At 37.0% G+C, this 18,486-nt stretch overlaps 1 protein-coding gene across 12 annotated transcripts in view; it reads left to right on the forward strand.

Annotated features, from left to right (window-relative positions):
• Positions 1–18,486, forward strand: part of SNAP91 (synaptosome associated protein 91) — a 144,287-nt gene that overhangs the window by 36,763 nt on the left and 89,038 nt on the right. For all 12 annotated transcript variants that reach the window (XM_032339157.1, XM_032339155.1, XM_032339156.1 and 9 more), the window contains 5 exons: positions 12,234–12,376; positions 13,005–13,080; positions 13,842–13,944; positions 15,651–15,744; positions 16,652–16,763. In XM_032339157.1, coding sequence (XP_032195048.1) covers positions 12,234–12,376; positions 13,005–13,080; positions 13,842–13,944; positions 15,651–15,744; positions 16,652–16,763 — 528 coding nt within the window. The remainder of the gene's footprint in view (positions 1–12,233; positions 12,377–13,004; positions 13,081–13,841; positions 13,945–15,650; positions 15,745–16,651; positions 16,764–18,486) is intronic.

Genomic DNA, 18,486 nt, shown 5'->3' on the forward strand with positions numbered 1-18,486 from the left:
AAGTCTGGAGGTGGGGCAGTCCCAGGGTTCGATTAGCAGCTCAGCAGCAGCACCGAAGACCTAGGGGCTTTTCATGTGTCCCCACTGCTGGCTCCAGCTTGCTCAAGTCCATCTTCCTGTCTCAAGATGACCAGGACATCCTATGCAGACACAGCTGTGTCCACTGAAGAAGGGGAGGCACGTGTCCACTCTGTTAATTATACGATACTGCTTATTCCAAAGGACTGCTCTTCCTGTGTCCGTGTCTAGCTACAAGGGAAATAGGGATGGCACATATCTGGCATTTTTTGGCTTTTCTGATGGGTGGGCCAGGCAGGGGGGATGGGTGGCATTTGCTGGTAAGGAAGAAGAGAGAAGGAAATAGGTATTGGTGAGGCAGCCACTGATGTCTGCCATTCATACTGAGCTCAAACAACCTTAGACCGTCAGCATCATTAGCTTTTTATATTGCCCACATTAGAAAGATTACCTTCTGTTTTCAAATGTTTGCGCTCTCCAATGTTGTTAACTAGTAGGAGGGGAGGGAAAGAGTAGAGAAGGAAGGAAAAAAAAGATAAAAATTTAAAAGAACCGTTAATAAATTTACATATAATTTCACGTGGCAAACACTCTGAGACATTAATGTCTAAAATCTGTGTATTAGTGTATCGCTGGATGTTGTCTCTAGCTCCTCAGTCTCTTTTTGGGAAGGATAAGTTTAGAAGATGATTGTAGATGAAGGAATGATCAGTCTTTGTTCCCCTTTCTGGCATTCAGTCTAAGGAAAATTGCTGTTCTAGTGGGGTGTGACAGAATCTTGTAATTAAACTTAGGGAGAGATTTAAACATGGAATATAAGTTCCCTTTCTAAATTTAAGCTGCTGATAAAAGTATATATAAGTCAATGACATAGAAAGTAAGTCTTTCTGTCTAATTTGGTGATTCAGTTGTATCCAGTAAGAATTATAGAAAGAAATAGACTTTTAATACAAACTATCAGCTTTAGTATGAAAGTACTTTATATTGAGACAGTCATAGCTGTCTCACCTATTAAGACACCTATTAAGACACCTATTAAGTCTCACCTTTTATATGCCACTGTCTGTGTTAGGTACCAAGGATCAAAAGATACAGATACTGACCTCATTCCTACTAACTGGATCTTGAATTCCGGTAGAGCAAAGACATATGTAAATTAACAATTATAATTTTATGTAATAAGGGCTGTCATGAAGATAGGAAAGATTAGAACAAGTGACAGTGTCTGTCCTATAAGGTAGTTAATATTACCCCCATTTCAGGGTGAAAATACAGAGCCACAGAGTGGTCAAATGAACTTGTCCATAAGTAGCAGAGCTAGGTTGTAAACCAAGTCTGTGGACCCAATTCCAGCATCCTTTGCCCTACTCTGCATGGAAGAAAAAACTTAAAGCATCTTCTCCATCTGAGACCAGTGTTAGAAGAGACTTCTTGGAGGTTATAGTATTTGAGATTGCTTTAAGAGCTGAGATCACAAAAGAGTAAAGGCAGAGTCGTTCTAGGCAGTAAGAGCAGCATGAAAAGGTATTGATACCGTATTGTTGGTGTACAACTCACAGCAAAGAGTAGGAAAGTAGCTGCTCCTGATAAAAGGTCTTTTACTCAGGGCTGAGGTAATTGTATTTAATGCAGTGGACAGAAGGAGGCCCCAGGGGGTTTTTGAGCATGTGACTGCCAAGATCAGAACTGTATACTTAGGCAGTTATTTTTCCACAAGTGTATCTAGTTGGGCTGGAGGTGATCCAGAGAATAGGTTACAGAGCAGTCCAGGTAAGAGGTAACAAGGGCCCTGTCATGTGCTACCTTTCCACATGGTGGAAGTGGTTGAGAGTCTCATGTAGTAGTGGAAAAAGACATAGGTGTTCAAGAATTTGAGAGCTATTCAGGTTTGTTGCCATTGTCTTATTTTAGTGAGCAATTATTTGCAACTCTCAAAAGTTAAAGTTTTTTCCACTTGCATTTGTTTCTTTTATTCTCTAATTTTGTTGATACTTTCTTGCCTCCCAGAGATTTTCTAATATATTTTCAGTTGCTTAAAACTACCAAAAAGACAGACTTAGACATTGTGGCAAGATGGAATAACAGGGTTTATATTTACCCCTCTGACTGAAATAACTGAGATGCTAGACAGACTATACTGAATAACTGTTATCAGTGTACTGGACATCAGGCAGTGGGATGCAGTGATCCCTGTGAGATGGAGAACAAAATGAGTTCTGGGATCGTCCCAGCTTACTGTCAAGAGAGAGGTTCCAGGCTGCAGCACGAAGGGGAGGACCCCACCTGAACTGGAGTTTCCTCTGAACTGCAGAGATGGAGCTGAGTCTTTAGACTAAAGATTGATACAATTGAAATGACTTCACCCAGACTGATCAGAAAGAAAGAGAGAGAAAAAAAAAGACATAAATTACCAATATCAGGTAATTATGAGATGACATCAAGACTTATTCTATAGATGTTAATAGAACAATAGGGGAATACTGCTGACAACTTGATGCCAATATACACCTTATATAAAAGGGGTGAATGTGTTGAAAAAGACAAACTTCCAAGGTTGGGGGAACCAGGTGGTGGGTACTGGAGAGGGCACGTATTGCATGGAGCACTGGGTATGGTGCAAAAACAATGAATACTATTACGCTGAAAATAAATTTTAAAAAAATTTTTAAAAAGGGGCACCTGGGTGGCTCAGTGGGTTAAAGCCTCTGCCTTCGGCTCAGGTCATGATCCCAGGGTCCTGGGATCGAGCCCCGCATCAGGCTCTCTACTCAGCAGGGAGCCTGCTTCCCTTCCTCTCTCTCTGCCTGTCTCTCTGCCTACTTGTGATCTCTGTCTGTCAAATAAAATAAATAAAATCTTTAAAAAAAAATTTTTAAAAAAGACAAACTACCCAGATTCATTCAATCTCCCTATATATCTATTAAAGGAATTTACGTCATGGTTAAAAACATTCTATCAAAGAAAAATTCCAGCCCAGAAGACTACCAAACATTTAAAAAAGAAATAATCCCAATTTTACACACAGTCTCTTCCAGAAAATTGAAAATGAGAGAATACTGATTTTGTGAGACCATTACTCTAATTGTAGAACCAGACAAAGATATTAAAGGAAAAAAAACTATAGACTGATACCCCCCATGAAAATAAATGTAAAAATTATTTTTTTAAAATGTTTTATTTATTTAAGTAATCTCTACACCCAATGTGGGGCTCAAATGCATGACCCTGAGAGGAAGAGTCACATATTCTTCTGACTGATAGATAAAATATCAAGACCAAAAGAGTTTATCCCAAGAATGCAAGGTTACTTTAGCATTTGAAAAGTAATCAATTTAGGGGCTCCTTGTGTGGCTCAGTTGGCTAAGCATCCAACTCTTAATTTCAGCTCAAGTCATGATCTCAGGGCTGTGGGATCGAACCCTGTGTCCGGCTCTGTGCTAAGCAGGGAGTCTGCTTGTGCTTCTCCCTCTGCTCCTCCCCCACTTGTGCACTTTCTCCCTCTCAAATAAATCAGTAAAATATTTACCAAAAAATCAATGTAATTTACCATAATAGACTGAAAAGGAAAAACTGTATGATCATCTCGATAGATACAGAAAAATATTTGACAAAATCCAACATCCGTTTATGATTAAAACACTCTCAACAAATTAGGGATAGAAGGAGACTTCCTTAATAGGACATAGGATATGTGTGGAAAAACCTACTGCAAACATCACATCTACTAGTGAGAAACTGAATAAACTGAATGCTTTCCTGTTAAGATCAGGAATAAAGAAAGGGATGTTCTTTTTCACTGCTCTTCAGATTGCATTGGAGATTCTGGCCAATACCAATACCAAGTGTTAATTAATTAATTAATTAATTTTAAAAATAAGGGAAAAAGTATCAAGATTGGAAAGAAGTAAAAACTAGCTTTATCATAAATCATGTCATCTATGCAGAATTTATGATAGAATCTACAAAATCAAGCAATGTTGTGCGACATAGTCAATATACAAATGTAAGTTTTATTTCTTAATACTGGCAATAAACAATTAGGAGAGCAAATGAAAAAGAAACAATACCATTTACCATCTTTTTTTATCATTTACTGTATATTTATCATCAAAATATATGAAATACTTAGGAAGGAATCTGATAAAATACACGTGAGACCTGAATACTGAACACTGCGCAACACTGTTGGGACAAATTAAAGCAGATCTAAATACATGAGAGACAGACTATGTACATACGTGGGAAGACTCAGTATTGCTAAAATGCCAGATCACCCCAAATTGATCTATATAGTCAACATAATCTCTGTCAAAATCCCAGCAGACATTTTTTGTTAAAATGGATAAATTCTTTGTAAACAGAAACATAAAGGGTTTAAAAGAACAAAAACTATGTTGAAAAAGAGAGGGCTAACACTACCTGATTTCAAGAATTATTAAAAATTACATTAATAAAGATACTGTGATATTGAGATAAAAGCAGACAAATAGATCAATAGAACAGAAGAAGGCCTGAAATAGACCCCAAGAAATGAGGTCAGTTGATTTTTGACAAAGGTACAAAGTGAGAAAATAAAAAGTAGGAGAGAATAGGTTTTTCAACAAATAGTGCTGGAACAATTTGATAGATGAAGAAAAAAAAAAGACCCTGTATCCATACCTCATTTAGTAAAAAAATTAACAATGTATTATAGATCTAAATATACAATCCTAAAACTGTAAAACTTGTAGAAGAAACACAGGAGAAAATCTTTGTGACTTTGACTCAAGCAGATTTCTTAGGCATAACACAAAAGCATGAATACTTAAAGAAGAACTTAGTAGACAGGACTTCATTGTAATTGAGAATTTCTGTTCTTTGAAAGACACTGTTTAAGTCATGAAATTGGAAGCCATAGATTTGGAGAAAATATTTGCAAATATTTCTGATAATGGACTTGATCCAAAATAGTTTGACAATTAGAAAATAAACAATCTGATAAAAATGGGCAAGAATTTATACCTGTGGCAAATAAAGTAACAAAAAGCACATGAAAAATGTGTTCAACGTTAATAGCTATTACAGAAATGCAAAGAAATGAGACCATGAGACACCATGTAACACCTGTTAGAATGGCAAAAAATAAACTGGAGTGCCAGTACACTGCTGCTGGGAATATAACATGATACAACCATCTTGGAAACAGGCAGTTTCTTAAATATTTACTTCAAAATGATCTGAACAGTCTATTCTTAGGAAGTTACCCAAGGAATTGAAAGCATATGTCCATCCACATCCTCATACACAAGTGTTCATAGCAACTTTACTTGTAATAATAAAAACTGGAATCACTCCAGATGTCCATCAATAGGTGAATGAATGAACAATTTTGCTGTATCCATGTAACAGAATGCACCTCAGTAATAAAAATGAATGAACTATTGGAACTACTGAAATGTGCAGCAACCGGAGGAATCTCAAAATAGATTATAATAAGTGAAAGCCAGACCTCTCCCTTGCTTCCCTTCCCCTCCATATATGATTCTCTTTATTAGAGAATTTTTGCTGTATTAGAAGATACAAACTAAGGTATATTGACTGATGGCAAATTGGTGGTTGCTAAGGAAACAGCAGCAAAAAATGGCAAGGGGTAGGAAGGAGGAATTATAAAAGGTCTCCAGGAAAGTTTTGGGGGTGATGAATATGTTCATTATCTTGATTTTGATGATAGTTTTATGGAGGCATGTTTGTCAAAACTTTTCAAATAATATCCTTTAAATATGTACAGTCTTTTAAATGTCCATTGTATTTCAATAAAGCTCTTTTAAAACCTATCTTTAAAAAGGTACCAGATCTGGTATGCCTGGGTGGCTCAGTCAGTTAAGCATTTGCCTTTGGCTCAGGTCATGATCCGAGGTTCCTGGGATCAAGGCCCGCATTGGGTTCCCTACTCAATGGGGAACCTATTTGTCCCTCTGCCTCCAGTTCCCCCTGCTTATTCGCACTCTTTCTCTTTCTCTCTGTCTCTCTGACAAATAAATACATAAATCCTAAGTAGATACCAGATCTGTGAACCAATGCTTTGAATTCTAAAGAATTAAAATATGACAGATATTTAACATTTAGATTTACAATTTTCAGCAACATTTTTTTCTGTGTGTTTATATATATGCTTTAAGTTTTTGAGATTCTTTAAATGGAAACCCTTTATTTGGTGAGCAAGTAAAGCAATGGACAGATACTTATATAAATTACTGGCAAGAATATAAATGTTGCAACCACTATGTAAAAACACTTTGTAAAGTTAAATATGTGGATACTCTACAACCTCGCAATTCTCTCTTTAGATATATATCAAGAATAGCAACTCTCAAACTGTTTGGTCTCAGGATACTTTTGTAGTTTAAAATTATTTAGGAATTCAAAGAGCTTTCAATTATGTGACCTGTATCTTTAGATATTTAATGTATTAGAAATCAAAACTGAAGATTTTTAAATATTTCAAAATAACAATAATAAACCTATTGATATATTTAACACAGAGTACTTGTAGGGAAAATAATTATTTTCCAAAGCTAAAATATGGTGAGAAGAGTGCTATTGTTTGATATCTTGATACATCTTTTTTATGTCTTACTCAATAGAAGATAGATGCTCCTATCTGTTTCTATATTCAGTCTTTTGGAATGTATTGTTTTAGTTAAAGTGTATGAGGAAAATCTGTCTTCACACAGATACACAGTTGGAAAGCAGAAAGCACTTTTAATAGCTTTTTCAGAAAATTGTGGATATCCTTTGATACTCTAACTCTTTAAGTGGTGTTTTCTTGAATTTAAATCACAATATTGATTCTGAAACTACACAGTGGATTTTTTTTTTTTTTGTACTATGTTACATTAAAGTCTACTGGCATTGGTCTTCTTTACTTTGAATTAACTGAATGTATTTTTTTTAAGATTTTATTTATTTATTTGATAGCACAAGCATGGGGATTGGCAGGCAAAGGGAGAAAGAGAAGCAGGCAAGGAGCAAGGAGCAGATGCGGGGCTATATCCCCGGAACCTGGGATCATGACCTGAACTGAAGGCAGACCCAGGTGCCTCAAATGTATTATTTTGTAACATTTCATACTAGTCTTTTGAAAAATATTGGTTCACTGAGATACATCTTCCAAAATGTTTTCCTATTTCATTATATAATATAAGTGATACTAACATCACCAACAATCAGAGAATGGGAAAATTGTGAAGCTTACTGTGGCAGACACAGTAAGGATTTTTCTAAATTAAAATTTTTCTAAAATTCTGATTTTTACTTGAACGATTGAATTTTATCATTGGCCACCAGTACTGTCATTTGTTTTCTTTGAAGTGACAGACTCACTTTATTGTTGAGGAAGTAACTGCTGAATACCAAGTCAGAATCACCATGAAGTCTGTCGTTCGTTCTTTCAAGTACAATAGTAGTCTACACAAGTAATTAGTTCGGCTCCCAGTTCAAACACGCAATTTCTTTTACTTGAGACAACCATTAATCTCTGTTGTGCATCAGAGGGGTGTGATGCAAACTTCCCATTTAGTGATGGAAGAGGGTCAGCGAACATTTTCTCTAAAGGATCAGAGAGTAAATCTCAGACTTAGCGGACCGCTGAATTTAGTTTGAATTCAGTGTTGTAACTATTCAACTGTGTCACTGTAGCATGAAAACAGTACGTAAACAAAGCCTTAGACAGTATGTAAACAAATGGGCATGGCTGTGTTCCAATAAAACTTTATTAAGCAAGCCAGATTGCCGAACAAGCAGTAGTTTGCCAACCCCTGACATAGGGTTTTTTAAAAATGAATATTTTAAAGTCAAGATTTAATAAAAGTTACAATTTCTTCTTTATCGAGGACTTGCTTCTTAGCTGGTCTTTCTTCCATTTCCACTCTAACACCCGTCCTTACTCTCCTAGTGTGTGACCTTTCTCTTTGAGGCTAACTCTGACTTATGAGCCCTGAATTCTAAAGTTCATTCTGCCTCTAGACTTTCCCATACGTCATCTCTATTCTCTTTTTTACCTTCACCTCTTTTTGCCTTTTGCTACTTAGTGTTAAACATGCTTAAACCCATCTTTAAACCACATCTTTAAACCACATCTCCCATCTTTAAACCACAAAAAAACCTTCCTCCCTTATTTATGTTATAAATATGTATTCTATATTTGAGCTTTATTTCCTTCCCATGGCAGTTGTCCCATAGTTACACATGTTCTGTTCTTCATGTTCAGCTTGTGAGGACTCTATAGTTTTTGACATTGGTGACCCCTAATTGCTTCTTGAATTTTTGAAGCTCTTTTCTTATTTGGCTCTCACTCTCACTTTCCTGGGCTTCTGCTTACCATCTGACTGTTATTTCACTCACTCTTCTTCAATTCATCTCTAAAATTTGGTCTTTCTTAGCTCTGATTCTTACTTCTTCACTTATGTATAACATAATTTCCATTTTTTTTTTTTTTGTAGGATTTCTGGGTTACCTCTTTTGCTTTCATGATATCAGCTCCCATTTTGTTGTTGATGACTCCCAAATTAGTATTGAGGCTAAATGTTTGTCCTGAACTTTAGAACATGCTTCCAGTCCCTTATCAGACATCTCAACACAAATCTCCAGCAGCTACTTCAAATGTTTGTGTTCAAAATAGTTTGTCTTCTTTGAAACCAACTTTCCTCCCTTTTCAGTAAAAAAACAAAACAAAAACAAAAACAAAAAAAACATTTACTGGACCCCAAATCAGATATCTGAAATTTTTCACAATTCCTTTTCCCTTCCCCTTTAATATCCATTTGCTCACCTGGAAATCCCATCAGTTGAGCCTCCTGATCTGAGTATCTTTCTGCTCCATTCATTATCTCCTGTTCCCACTGCCTATTCATTGGCCAGGTTAACCTCATCTGACTCTCAACTGGGCTTTCTACCTTCCTCTTTTCCTGTCTTCTAGTATATCTTTCCAGACAAAAGTAATTGTTCCTTATCCTATGCCTCTGCTTACCTTGAAGATAGAATTTAGTAGTCACTGAATGATGTGGTTGACTGTAGAAGTGAAGTCTCATACAATCTGCTAAAATACTTCAAGGACTCCTGTTGGTCCATAGAGTGAAGTCCAAACTGTTCAGCCATGTGTGAGATCCCTCAGTGGTCATCCCCTAGCTCTTTAGTTAAGTTCCTCCTAACACCAGCCCACAATATACCTAGCCCCCACACTACCACAGTTCTCCAAGGACTCACCACCTCTTAGGCCTCCCTACTTTGTTTGCACACTTGGTAAATATGTCCTACTCACTCCTCTCCCATGGAAGAACCGACTTTAGGATCCTCCCCATGGAGTTTTTCCTAGTACTCCACTCTGTTCTCATAATGCATTGTGTGTATAGCAGTATTTACAAACAATTATTTTGGGTGCCTGCTATGTTCAGACGCTTTAAAACCCTTATAATAGTCCTGAAAGGTAGCAATGATTACTTCCCATTTTAAAGATGAGGCCCTAAGTTAAAGAGGCATTTAATTTGCCAGAGTTGTACAACTAGTCAGGGCGAAGCTAGCCCCTGGACCTGGGCTCTCTTTGCTCTCTCTTGCTGCCTCTCTTTGCTCGTTTCATATATGATTTTCTCTATTCTCTGAACAGGCACTTGTCTCTTCTGACCAGCAATATGTTTCTGTATCCCCAGAGCCCAGTTCAATAACTAAATGAATAGAAGAGTTTGTGACTGACACTGAGTTTCAAGTGTAAAATAGTCCCATGATAGAGTCTTAGAAAACAGTGTCACAGCTTAGTGATTTTTCTTTTTTAAAGAACCGTTTACCATAATGTCAGTCAGAGAAAGTTATCATAGATCTCTTTGATATGAGGAATTTGAGAGGCAGGGCAGGGGGGCTTATTAGGGGAATGGAGGGAAAAAATGAAACAAGATGGGACTGGGGAGGGAGACAAACCATAAGAGACTCTTAATCTCAGGAAACAAACTGAGAGTTGCTGGGAGGTCGGGAGGAGAGGGATAGGGTGGCTGGGTGATGGACACTGGAGAGGGTATATGCTATGGTGACTGCTGTGAATTGTTTAAGACTGATTGATTCACAGACCTGTACCCCTGGGGCAAATAATACCTTATATGTCAATTAAAAAAAAAACAAAAGAAGAACTGTTTGCTTATATTTTGGGTTATGGTATGGGGGGGTGTCCATTTGTTCAACAATTGTTTATTGTCCACAGTGCTCTGCAAAGCTTTGCACATAAAACAGACATTCACGTGACCGTTTCCATCATCAGGCAGCTTTGGTATGGTAGAAACTTAACGACCCATACACATCTAACCTGAATAACCACCAGGAACGAAATGCTTTAAGTTTTAAAGCAGCAGAAGGCCACATGGGGTTTCATTTAAGGGGACCAGGAAAGATTTCCTGAAGGATGAGTAGAATTCTAATAAAGGAAAAACATTGAGGGAAGGTGTTAAAGTGAATAGGGATGATGACTAGAATTTAAAATAAAGTAAAAACTAAGCCTGCTCTGGTCCATTTATAATTTGTAACAGTTACTTATACCCTCTAGTCTAGAATTTATTTCAGACATGGAGCATCAACTTTTTAAAAACATTTGTTTTTGTAAAATACAGAAATGCATAAAGCAGATGCATAGTTGCATGATTACTGAGTGTGGATTTTGAATAAGGAAAAGGATGGGTCTGTGTCTCTGCATTTGTTGCATGGGATTTTCTTGTAGCTGAGTATCATGAGTTCTCTGCAAGATGGGTGTGGCCTGTGAAGGAAGTCTTGTAGTATCATCTTGAGGAGGCCAGACTGTGCTGTAGCAAGCACCAGCTGACCCTTGAACAATGTCAGGGAATTAGGGGCATCGACCACCTGCATAGCCAAAAATCTGAGCATAACGTTGACTCCTCCAAAATCCTACTGCTGACCAAAAGCCTTACTGATAACATAGTCAATTAACATACTTCTTTTATGTTACGTGTGTAAAATACTATATTCCTTACAATAAAGTGAGAAAAGAAAGTTATTAAGAAAATCATAAGGAAGGGCACCTGGATGGCTCAGTGGGTTAAAGCCTCTGCCTTCAGCCCAGGTCATGATCCCAGCATCCTGCGATCGAGTCCTGCATCGGGCTCTCTGCTCAGCAGGGAACCTGCTTCCCCCTCTCTCTGCCTGCCTCTCTGCCTACTTGTAATCTCTGTCTATCAAATAAATTAAAATAAATAAAAAATTTTTAAAAAGAAAATCATAAGGAAGAGAAAATACATTTATAGTACTGGACTATAAAAGAAAGAAAAACCTGTGTGAAAGTGGACCCTTGCAGTTCACACCCATGTGGTTCAAGGGTCAACTGAGCCACTCTGAACTCTGCCCCCTGTGGCTTAGCTTCTTTTTCTTAATATGTTGATCTTTGATTGCCTCAGATAATTTTTTTTTTTTTTTTTTGCTTCAGATAACTTTTTCACAGTACTCACCACTTTCTCTGAATGCTGGGCAGCCCACCTTGGCTACTATATAAAAAAATTTTTTTCCCCTGAGGTACAGCTGGAATCATACAGATAATATGTCAATGTGGACAGTGAGTGCATTTTAAAGGTTTACTCTTATCAACTCAGGTCACATAATAGTAATTCAATGCATGCGTGGTATTTTTTGGAAGCTTAAGTAAGTGTAATGGAATTTTTTTCTTTTTTTCTTTTTTTTTTTTTTTACTATTTGCGCTCATTCTGCCACTTCGGTGGCAAATATATTTATTAGCGCTCATCAAACTTAAAATCTAAGTGAAGTATGCATTTAGCTGCTTAATGTTTCAAAGAAATACATTTATGTTATTGCCTTCACTTGGTGTATCAAGTAAGCTTGGTTGTGTTTGAGACATTATACTAGAAAAGAAGAATTAACAAGAGACTTAGCTTTCCTGGAGTTTGTAATTTTAAAGAATGACATCGGTACCAGAAAACATAAAATTCAGAAGAGAATTCAATGGAAAAAATAAACTTAAAAAAAAAAAACACAAATGCATTGGCTAAATCATGTATTTGTGTGTGCATGTACAAAATATTAAGGCCTAATTTTTTAAATTTGGTTGTTAGCTATTGTCAAAGCAATTTTGGGACTTGTGTTTTAGTAAATAGGCTTAAATGTTTAACATTTGAAATGGCGTTCTGTATGTAATGATTAATATTATTGTTGGATTTCTTCTGCTTTTGTAGATTTGATCCAGGCTACCAATGAGACCAATGTTAATATTCCTCAGATGGCCGACACACTCTTTGAGAGGGCAACAAACAGTAGCTGGGTGGTTGTATTTAAAGCTTTAGTCACAACACATCATCTCATGGTGCATGGAAATGAGGTAAATGAAGTAAACTTAACTTTTCTTGTTTTGGAAGGGAGGCATATATGGAAGGCTCTTCTACTTTTCATTAATCAGGAATATATGTTCAAAATCATCGAGATACAATTTTAATCTTCTGTTTAGCTATTTTTTTAAAAAATGTGAAGTTAAACATTCTCTTGGAGACATTGAAATATTAAATATTACTCGTACCTAAAAGGTATATACCATATAAATACATTAATGGGCAAAATTGTTAAAAGAAAGAAACAATAAAACTATTTTTCCCATTAGGAACAGTCTTTTATACCTTTAAGTGAAAATTGCTTTCACAAAAATACTTAATTTTGGAAAATATTAATAAAATAAAAATTACCCATTTTATATGGAATACCTACTGAATCATATTAAACTGCAGTGTTTTTGTTATATAAAAAATGAATGATCATAAAATTTAATTCTAATTTAGTGAGTACTTTTCAGTCTTTTTTCCTCCTTAGAGAAAGCAGACTAGGAAACTTTATAATAACTAAGTAAAAAAAAAAAAAATCATAGTGAGAATCTGCAATATCCTTTAGAATCTGAAATTGTTTATAGATATGATTTGGGAATATTGGTTTTAATTCTTGGTTTTTGTTTTTTACAGAGATTTATTCAGTACTTGGCCTCTAGAAATACACTGTTCAATCTCAGCAATTTTTTGGACAAAAGTGGATCCCATGGTGAGAATATGTTCTCTAATTTTTTGGATAATGCTTTTGATACAGGGTTTTGTTTTGTTTTTTGAAATGAGGTTCATAATATATAATTAGTATAGCTGGTAGTTCTGTTGGGTATTTAAGAAAAAATATTAAAGTAATTAGTTACTTTGTAGAGCTTCAAAATATTTAATTGTTAGAAAACTCAGCTTATAAATTACATATTTTACTTTTTGTCCTTTTCAGCATTTACCTTAACAGTCAGTATTCTAGACCCACAGTTGTTTGTTTATGAAAGTACAAAAGGCAATGAAATAAAAGATACTTTCCTAATTTAAAAAAAAGAGATTCCAGTCTTAAACATTCTTTGTAAATTAGTAAATTTAAACTACGGTCATAGGCTCATTCATCATAGTTACTGGTCGCCTATTATGTATAAGGTGAGCACACCAAGCAAATGGGTAGTTCTCAGAAAGCTACAAATATTAAGCCTGAAACAGCATGTTAGATGAAATGGTGAACAAAAATGCAAGGAAAATTCAGAAAAGACATTCTCTATTTGGATGGTAACATAACGAAATTGAAATGTCTTGGAATGTCTCATGCCTGAAGTATTTTTGCTTGCAGTAAGATTTTAAGTGAGGACTTTCTGCTGCCTTTATTGACTTCATTCTAGCATTATTTACATTTGGAGAGGTTTTGTTTTTTTTTTAAATTGGTACTAGTTGAAACACAATGGAAGGTATTGTATTAATTAGTTTTACTTCTTCTGCCCCTTCCCCCAGGTTATGATATGTCTACCTTCATAAGGCGTTATAGTAGATATTTGAATGAAAAGGCTTTCTCTTACAGACAGATGGCATTTGATTTTGCCAGAGTGAAGAAAGGGTATGTTTTCTTCTTTCTCATATTTATTTGAGAGTAAGTCTTTGAGGCATACTTGACTTAGCTAAAGCTTAAATGCCAGATAATTTTGGTCATGAAGGCCCAGTTTATAATCACCTGAAAAAAGAGACTCAATAGTATTACAGAAGTTAGCCTTGACGTTGTAGTATACGTTATTTTATTTATATTTGCATGCAGAAAATCTGATTCACTGCTCAGAAGTGACATGGTATATAACATTTTATTTGTTAAGTTCAAATCAAAATTCTTAAGCTCATATATTCCTTTAAATAATTTTAAATGGAGAGAATTTAAAGTTCATTCAGAGTTCAAAGAACAGTGGCTCTAGTTTACAATGGTTATTTCAGTGTGTTTTGATTGAAGTGAAACTGAACCATGTATATGGTTAAATCTGTTCTTGAGAGGTAATAATGTCCTAGTATCACACACACACACACACACACACACACACACACCCCATAACTGAACTGATTATTAATACTAACCACAGATTGACAAAACCTCATTGAAACACTTATATTTTAATTCATAATTACCATTTATTTCCCTCTAAATAGTTGTTGAATTTAATCAGAAGTGTTCAGCCATAAACTTGTGGAAATCTTGTATCTGTTCCTGACTTGAAATAATGGCAAGGTATTGTAGAATGTTTAATATTTTAATCTCAAGAATTCACACAAAAAGGCAACACTCTATTTTTCTAACAGTGACCCAGCCTTAGCTTTCAATTATGTTTTAATTATGGTGCTGAACAATATAAACTTGTGTGTTCAAAATAAATTAGTTTCTGGTGGGTGAACATTTTACAAATTTAAGGTTTTTATGTCATCCCCTTCTCCTTAGAGATGATTCTAGTTTCCATGTCTTCCTCTGACTTCTTACATGGCCCCTGGCAGCCGTAGCTGATGTACCCAGCTGCACTGTAGCCTTTCTTCAGTAGGTCTATAGCCTTCTTAGAAACTTCTGCATCCCATAAAGGGGCACACAAGGATACTTTGGGATGCTTTCCCTACCCTTGAAGTGGGAGATGCCCTGAAAGTTGACATTTTTAGCCTCTTGACATGAGCTGGGTATTTCCTCAACTACTCTAATACTGCCCAGCTGGACCATCACTGGTGGCAGAGGGTCCATAAGGGGCCTGTGGGCAGACACGGGGTTCAGTGCCCTGCCTGATGCACCCTCTCGCATGAACCTCCAGTTGTGTCCTCCGCAGCTGGTTAAACTCTATCTCCTTTTGGCCAACCCGTGCCTATCAGCTTGCATGTTTCTTCCCTTGAGAGTTAATAGTATACACTCCGCACTCCCAGTCCTACAGGTTTTGAAGACTTCTAAGACATGTGTTCTCTCTTTCTTAAAAAACTAACTGGCATTCACAAAACTTACACCTCTGTTACAGATTTGGGAAAATCCATCCAGTAATTCAACTGATCTCTTTTATCCAAACCACTGCTTTCTTCCCGAGGGCAGTGCAGAGAGGAAGAAAGCACTGCCCATGTGCTTGAGGAATAAGAATGGGGAAGAAGAAGTAGTGTAGAGGGGGGAGTCAACTACAGCCTCTTAATATCTCAGAATCCTGCCACAAGATTAACAAGGAGATGGAGGGAGAGCAGCTTGGAAGAATGCACGCGGTCTCGAATTTTCTACAAACAAGGAAGTTGCATCTTTTTCTTTTTCTTAAACAATTGTAGGGCCGATGGTGTAATGAGGACAATGGCTCCTGAAAAGCTACTCAAGAGTATGCCGATACTACAGGGACAGATTGATGCACTGCTTGAGTTTGATGTATGTACCTCCCTAGATAACGTGCCCTACACAGTTAGTCCTGTCTTCTGTTTGAAGGTGGGCTCCAGGTACACCTGGAAATCTACTCAGGAAGCAGATTGAGATGTCCTTCATTTTGATGAACCAGATGAACACTTCGTGTAGGCTCCTAGCATGGTAGAGATGACTGTGGTTATCCAGATTGCACTGTTTCCTGGGTGTTTACTTAAGTCGTGGAAAACTACAAACGTTGCATTCCTGGAACCTTGTGTTCGGAGCAGGGTGATGGTCTCCTGTGGTGTTTAACAGGGTGAAGTAGCTGCAAGATGGATCTTTAGCCTCGATAACTAACTAGTTAAATATCTTAGCCTGCTTTTAGAAGCCTTTTTATATAGACTGCTTAAATGACACCATCCATCAAAGAGAATTGTTTTTCTCTGGTCATGGCCCTTCCTCCTGGCAATACCAACATGACATGTCTCTTAAAACCATACCCTTTTCTTGAGTATGGTGGTAAATGCCCTAGCTTGCATGTGTGGTACGAATAGATAGAGAAGCCCCTGTTCAAAAGAAGTGTAAGCGAAACTGGGGAAATCTAAGTAAGACTAGTAGATTATAGCAATCTCAATATGCTGGTGGTGCTGCTGTATAGCACTTTTGTAAGATGTTATCTTTAGGAGAAACTGGGTAAATCGTGCATAGCATCTCTATATTTTTTACCGCTGCCTGTGGATTTGTGGTTATCTCAAAATGGAAAGTTCAGATAAACATATCTGATTCATGAAAATAAAATATTTTGACAATGTAAGAAGATTTATAGAACATGAAATAATTTCTTAGTAATCCCTTGAGACATTTTCATGTACCCTGAGAAAAATTGTCATTTGATAACATGTAATTAACATGTTACATTTTTATCTATTTCTAGGTGCATCCCAATGAGCTAACAAATGGTGTCATAAATGCTGCATTTATGCTTCTTTTCAAAGATCTTATCAAACTTTTTGCTTGCTACAATGATGGCGTTATTAACTTACTTGGTAGGTAGAACTGCTGAATGGTGTCTTTGAATAAAGACTATATCAGAATGCGTAGCTTTAATAGATAAATCTAAATATATTATTTGTTCAGGTCACATTTCTCTATTCTTACATCAGTCAAGATTAAGTGCAAGAAACAGAAAGCACTCTAGATGTTTTAAACAGGAAGGGATTTCCATGCAGGGATTTTAGTGCTCAGTAAAATACTAGAATGACTGAAGTTTCTAGGCTTTGCCTCTTAGAATAAGTCCTAGTAAGTCCTGCTCCACTGTGCTCACAGCTACCTCTGATGCTACCCCTAGTGACGGATAGGGAATAAGAAGCCATTGCCACCTCATTAAGTATAATAGAAGAGCCACTCCAGCTCCTAGGTTTCTGGACCCGTGTACTCTAGCTATGGTGAACAGTGGCCCATAGACTGACCAGTGGTTCAGAGCATATACTAGAATCTCTGACTCTAAAGGTATCTTCTTAGAGTGGGTTTAAAATAGTGTCTTCTGTAGACTGTTCCATCATTATGTAAGGTCCGCTATTTCTGGAGGGTAGGGATTCATGCTAAGACTGACAAATCCTGTGGGGTACGTCTCTTGTCTCACTTCTTGTGCAGCAAAATAATATCATGTGAGATACTGTGACGGAGAATAATTTCCCAGATGGTGGTACTGGCAAAGCCGTATGGGCAGAGGTGATAAATCTTTACCCAAGATAAACTAACTATTCTGGAATAGAGGGATCACTGCTCTTTTCTCTGGTAAAAAGAATTAATCTTTAACTTGTTACTTGGTGGATGACGCTATAGTCCCTTGGTAATGACGCCATGACAGAAGCTCAGGGTTGATCTCGGGCATTGACCGACTGGGGACTTAGCAAGGATGCAAATATATCAGACTATGTTCCTGGACCTATTCATGACTTCCATTTCTGACGTAATAGGCAGTATGTTCATCAGTCCTTTTATCCCTGGATCACTGAGAAACTTTTTGTGGCATATGCGCTTTAGTCTACCTTTGTATGGAATGAAAATTGTCTCCTGCTCTTATCCATTCTGAGAGGTCCACCCACTACCTTTTCTCCAGCCCTTCTTGTTACCAACCTTCCAGTTTTATTTTATTCCAAGTCCCTGGTCATTGAGTCCAGCAGTTAGTCATTGCTCATATTTTGGTATAGTTCTATTTGTCTCACCATTTTTTAAAAGATTTTATTTATTTATTTGAACCAGAGATAGAGATCACAAGTAGGCAGAGAGAGAGGGGGAAAGCAGGCTCCCTGCTGAGCAGAGAGCCTAATGCAGGGACTTGATCCCAGTCCCCTGAGGTCATGACCTGAGCCAAAGGCAGAGGCTTAACCCACTGAGCCACCCAGGCCCCCCTCACCATCATTTTTTTTTTTTAAGATTTTATTCATTTATTTATTTGAGAGAGGGAGAGCACACATTGGGGAGGAGCAGAGGGAGGAGAAAGAGAATCTCAAGCAGACTCTGTGCTGAGTTCAGAGTCCGACGTGGAACTTAATCCCACAAACCTGAGAATATGACCTGAGCTGAAATCAACAGTCAGATGCTTAACCAACTGAGCCACCCAGGCACTCCAGCTCACCATCTTTCCTTTGATATAAATTGGAAATCAAATAGATATACTGCTTTGAAGTTTGGCCTACAGTAAAGGATTTCTTTCTTCTCTCAAAGTCACCCGTTTGGCAGGATAATGACTTAGCAAGCCACTTT

Source organism: Mustela erminea, chromosome 4 (genome assembly GCF_009829155.1).
Source record: "Mustela erminea isolate mMusErm1 chromosome 4, mMusErm1.Pri, whole genome shotgun sequence".
In the NCBI taxonomy this organism is placed as follows: domain Eukaryota; kingdom Metazoa; phylum Chordata; class Mammalia; order Carnivora; family Mustelidae; genus Mustela; species Mustela erminea.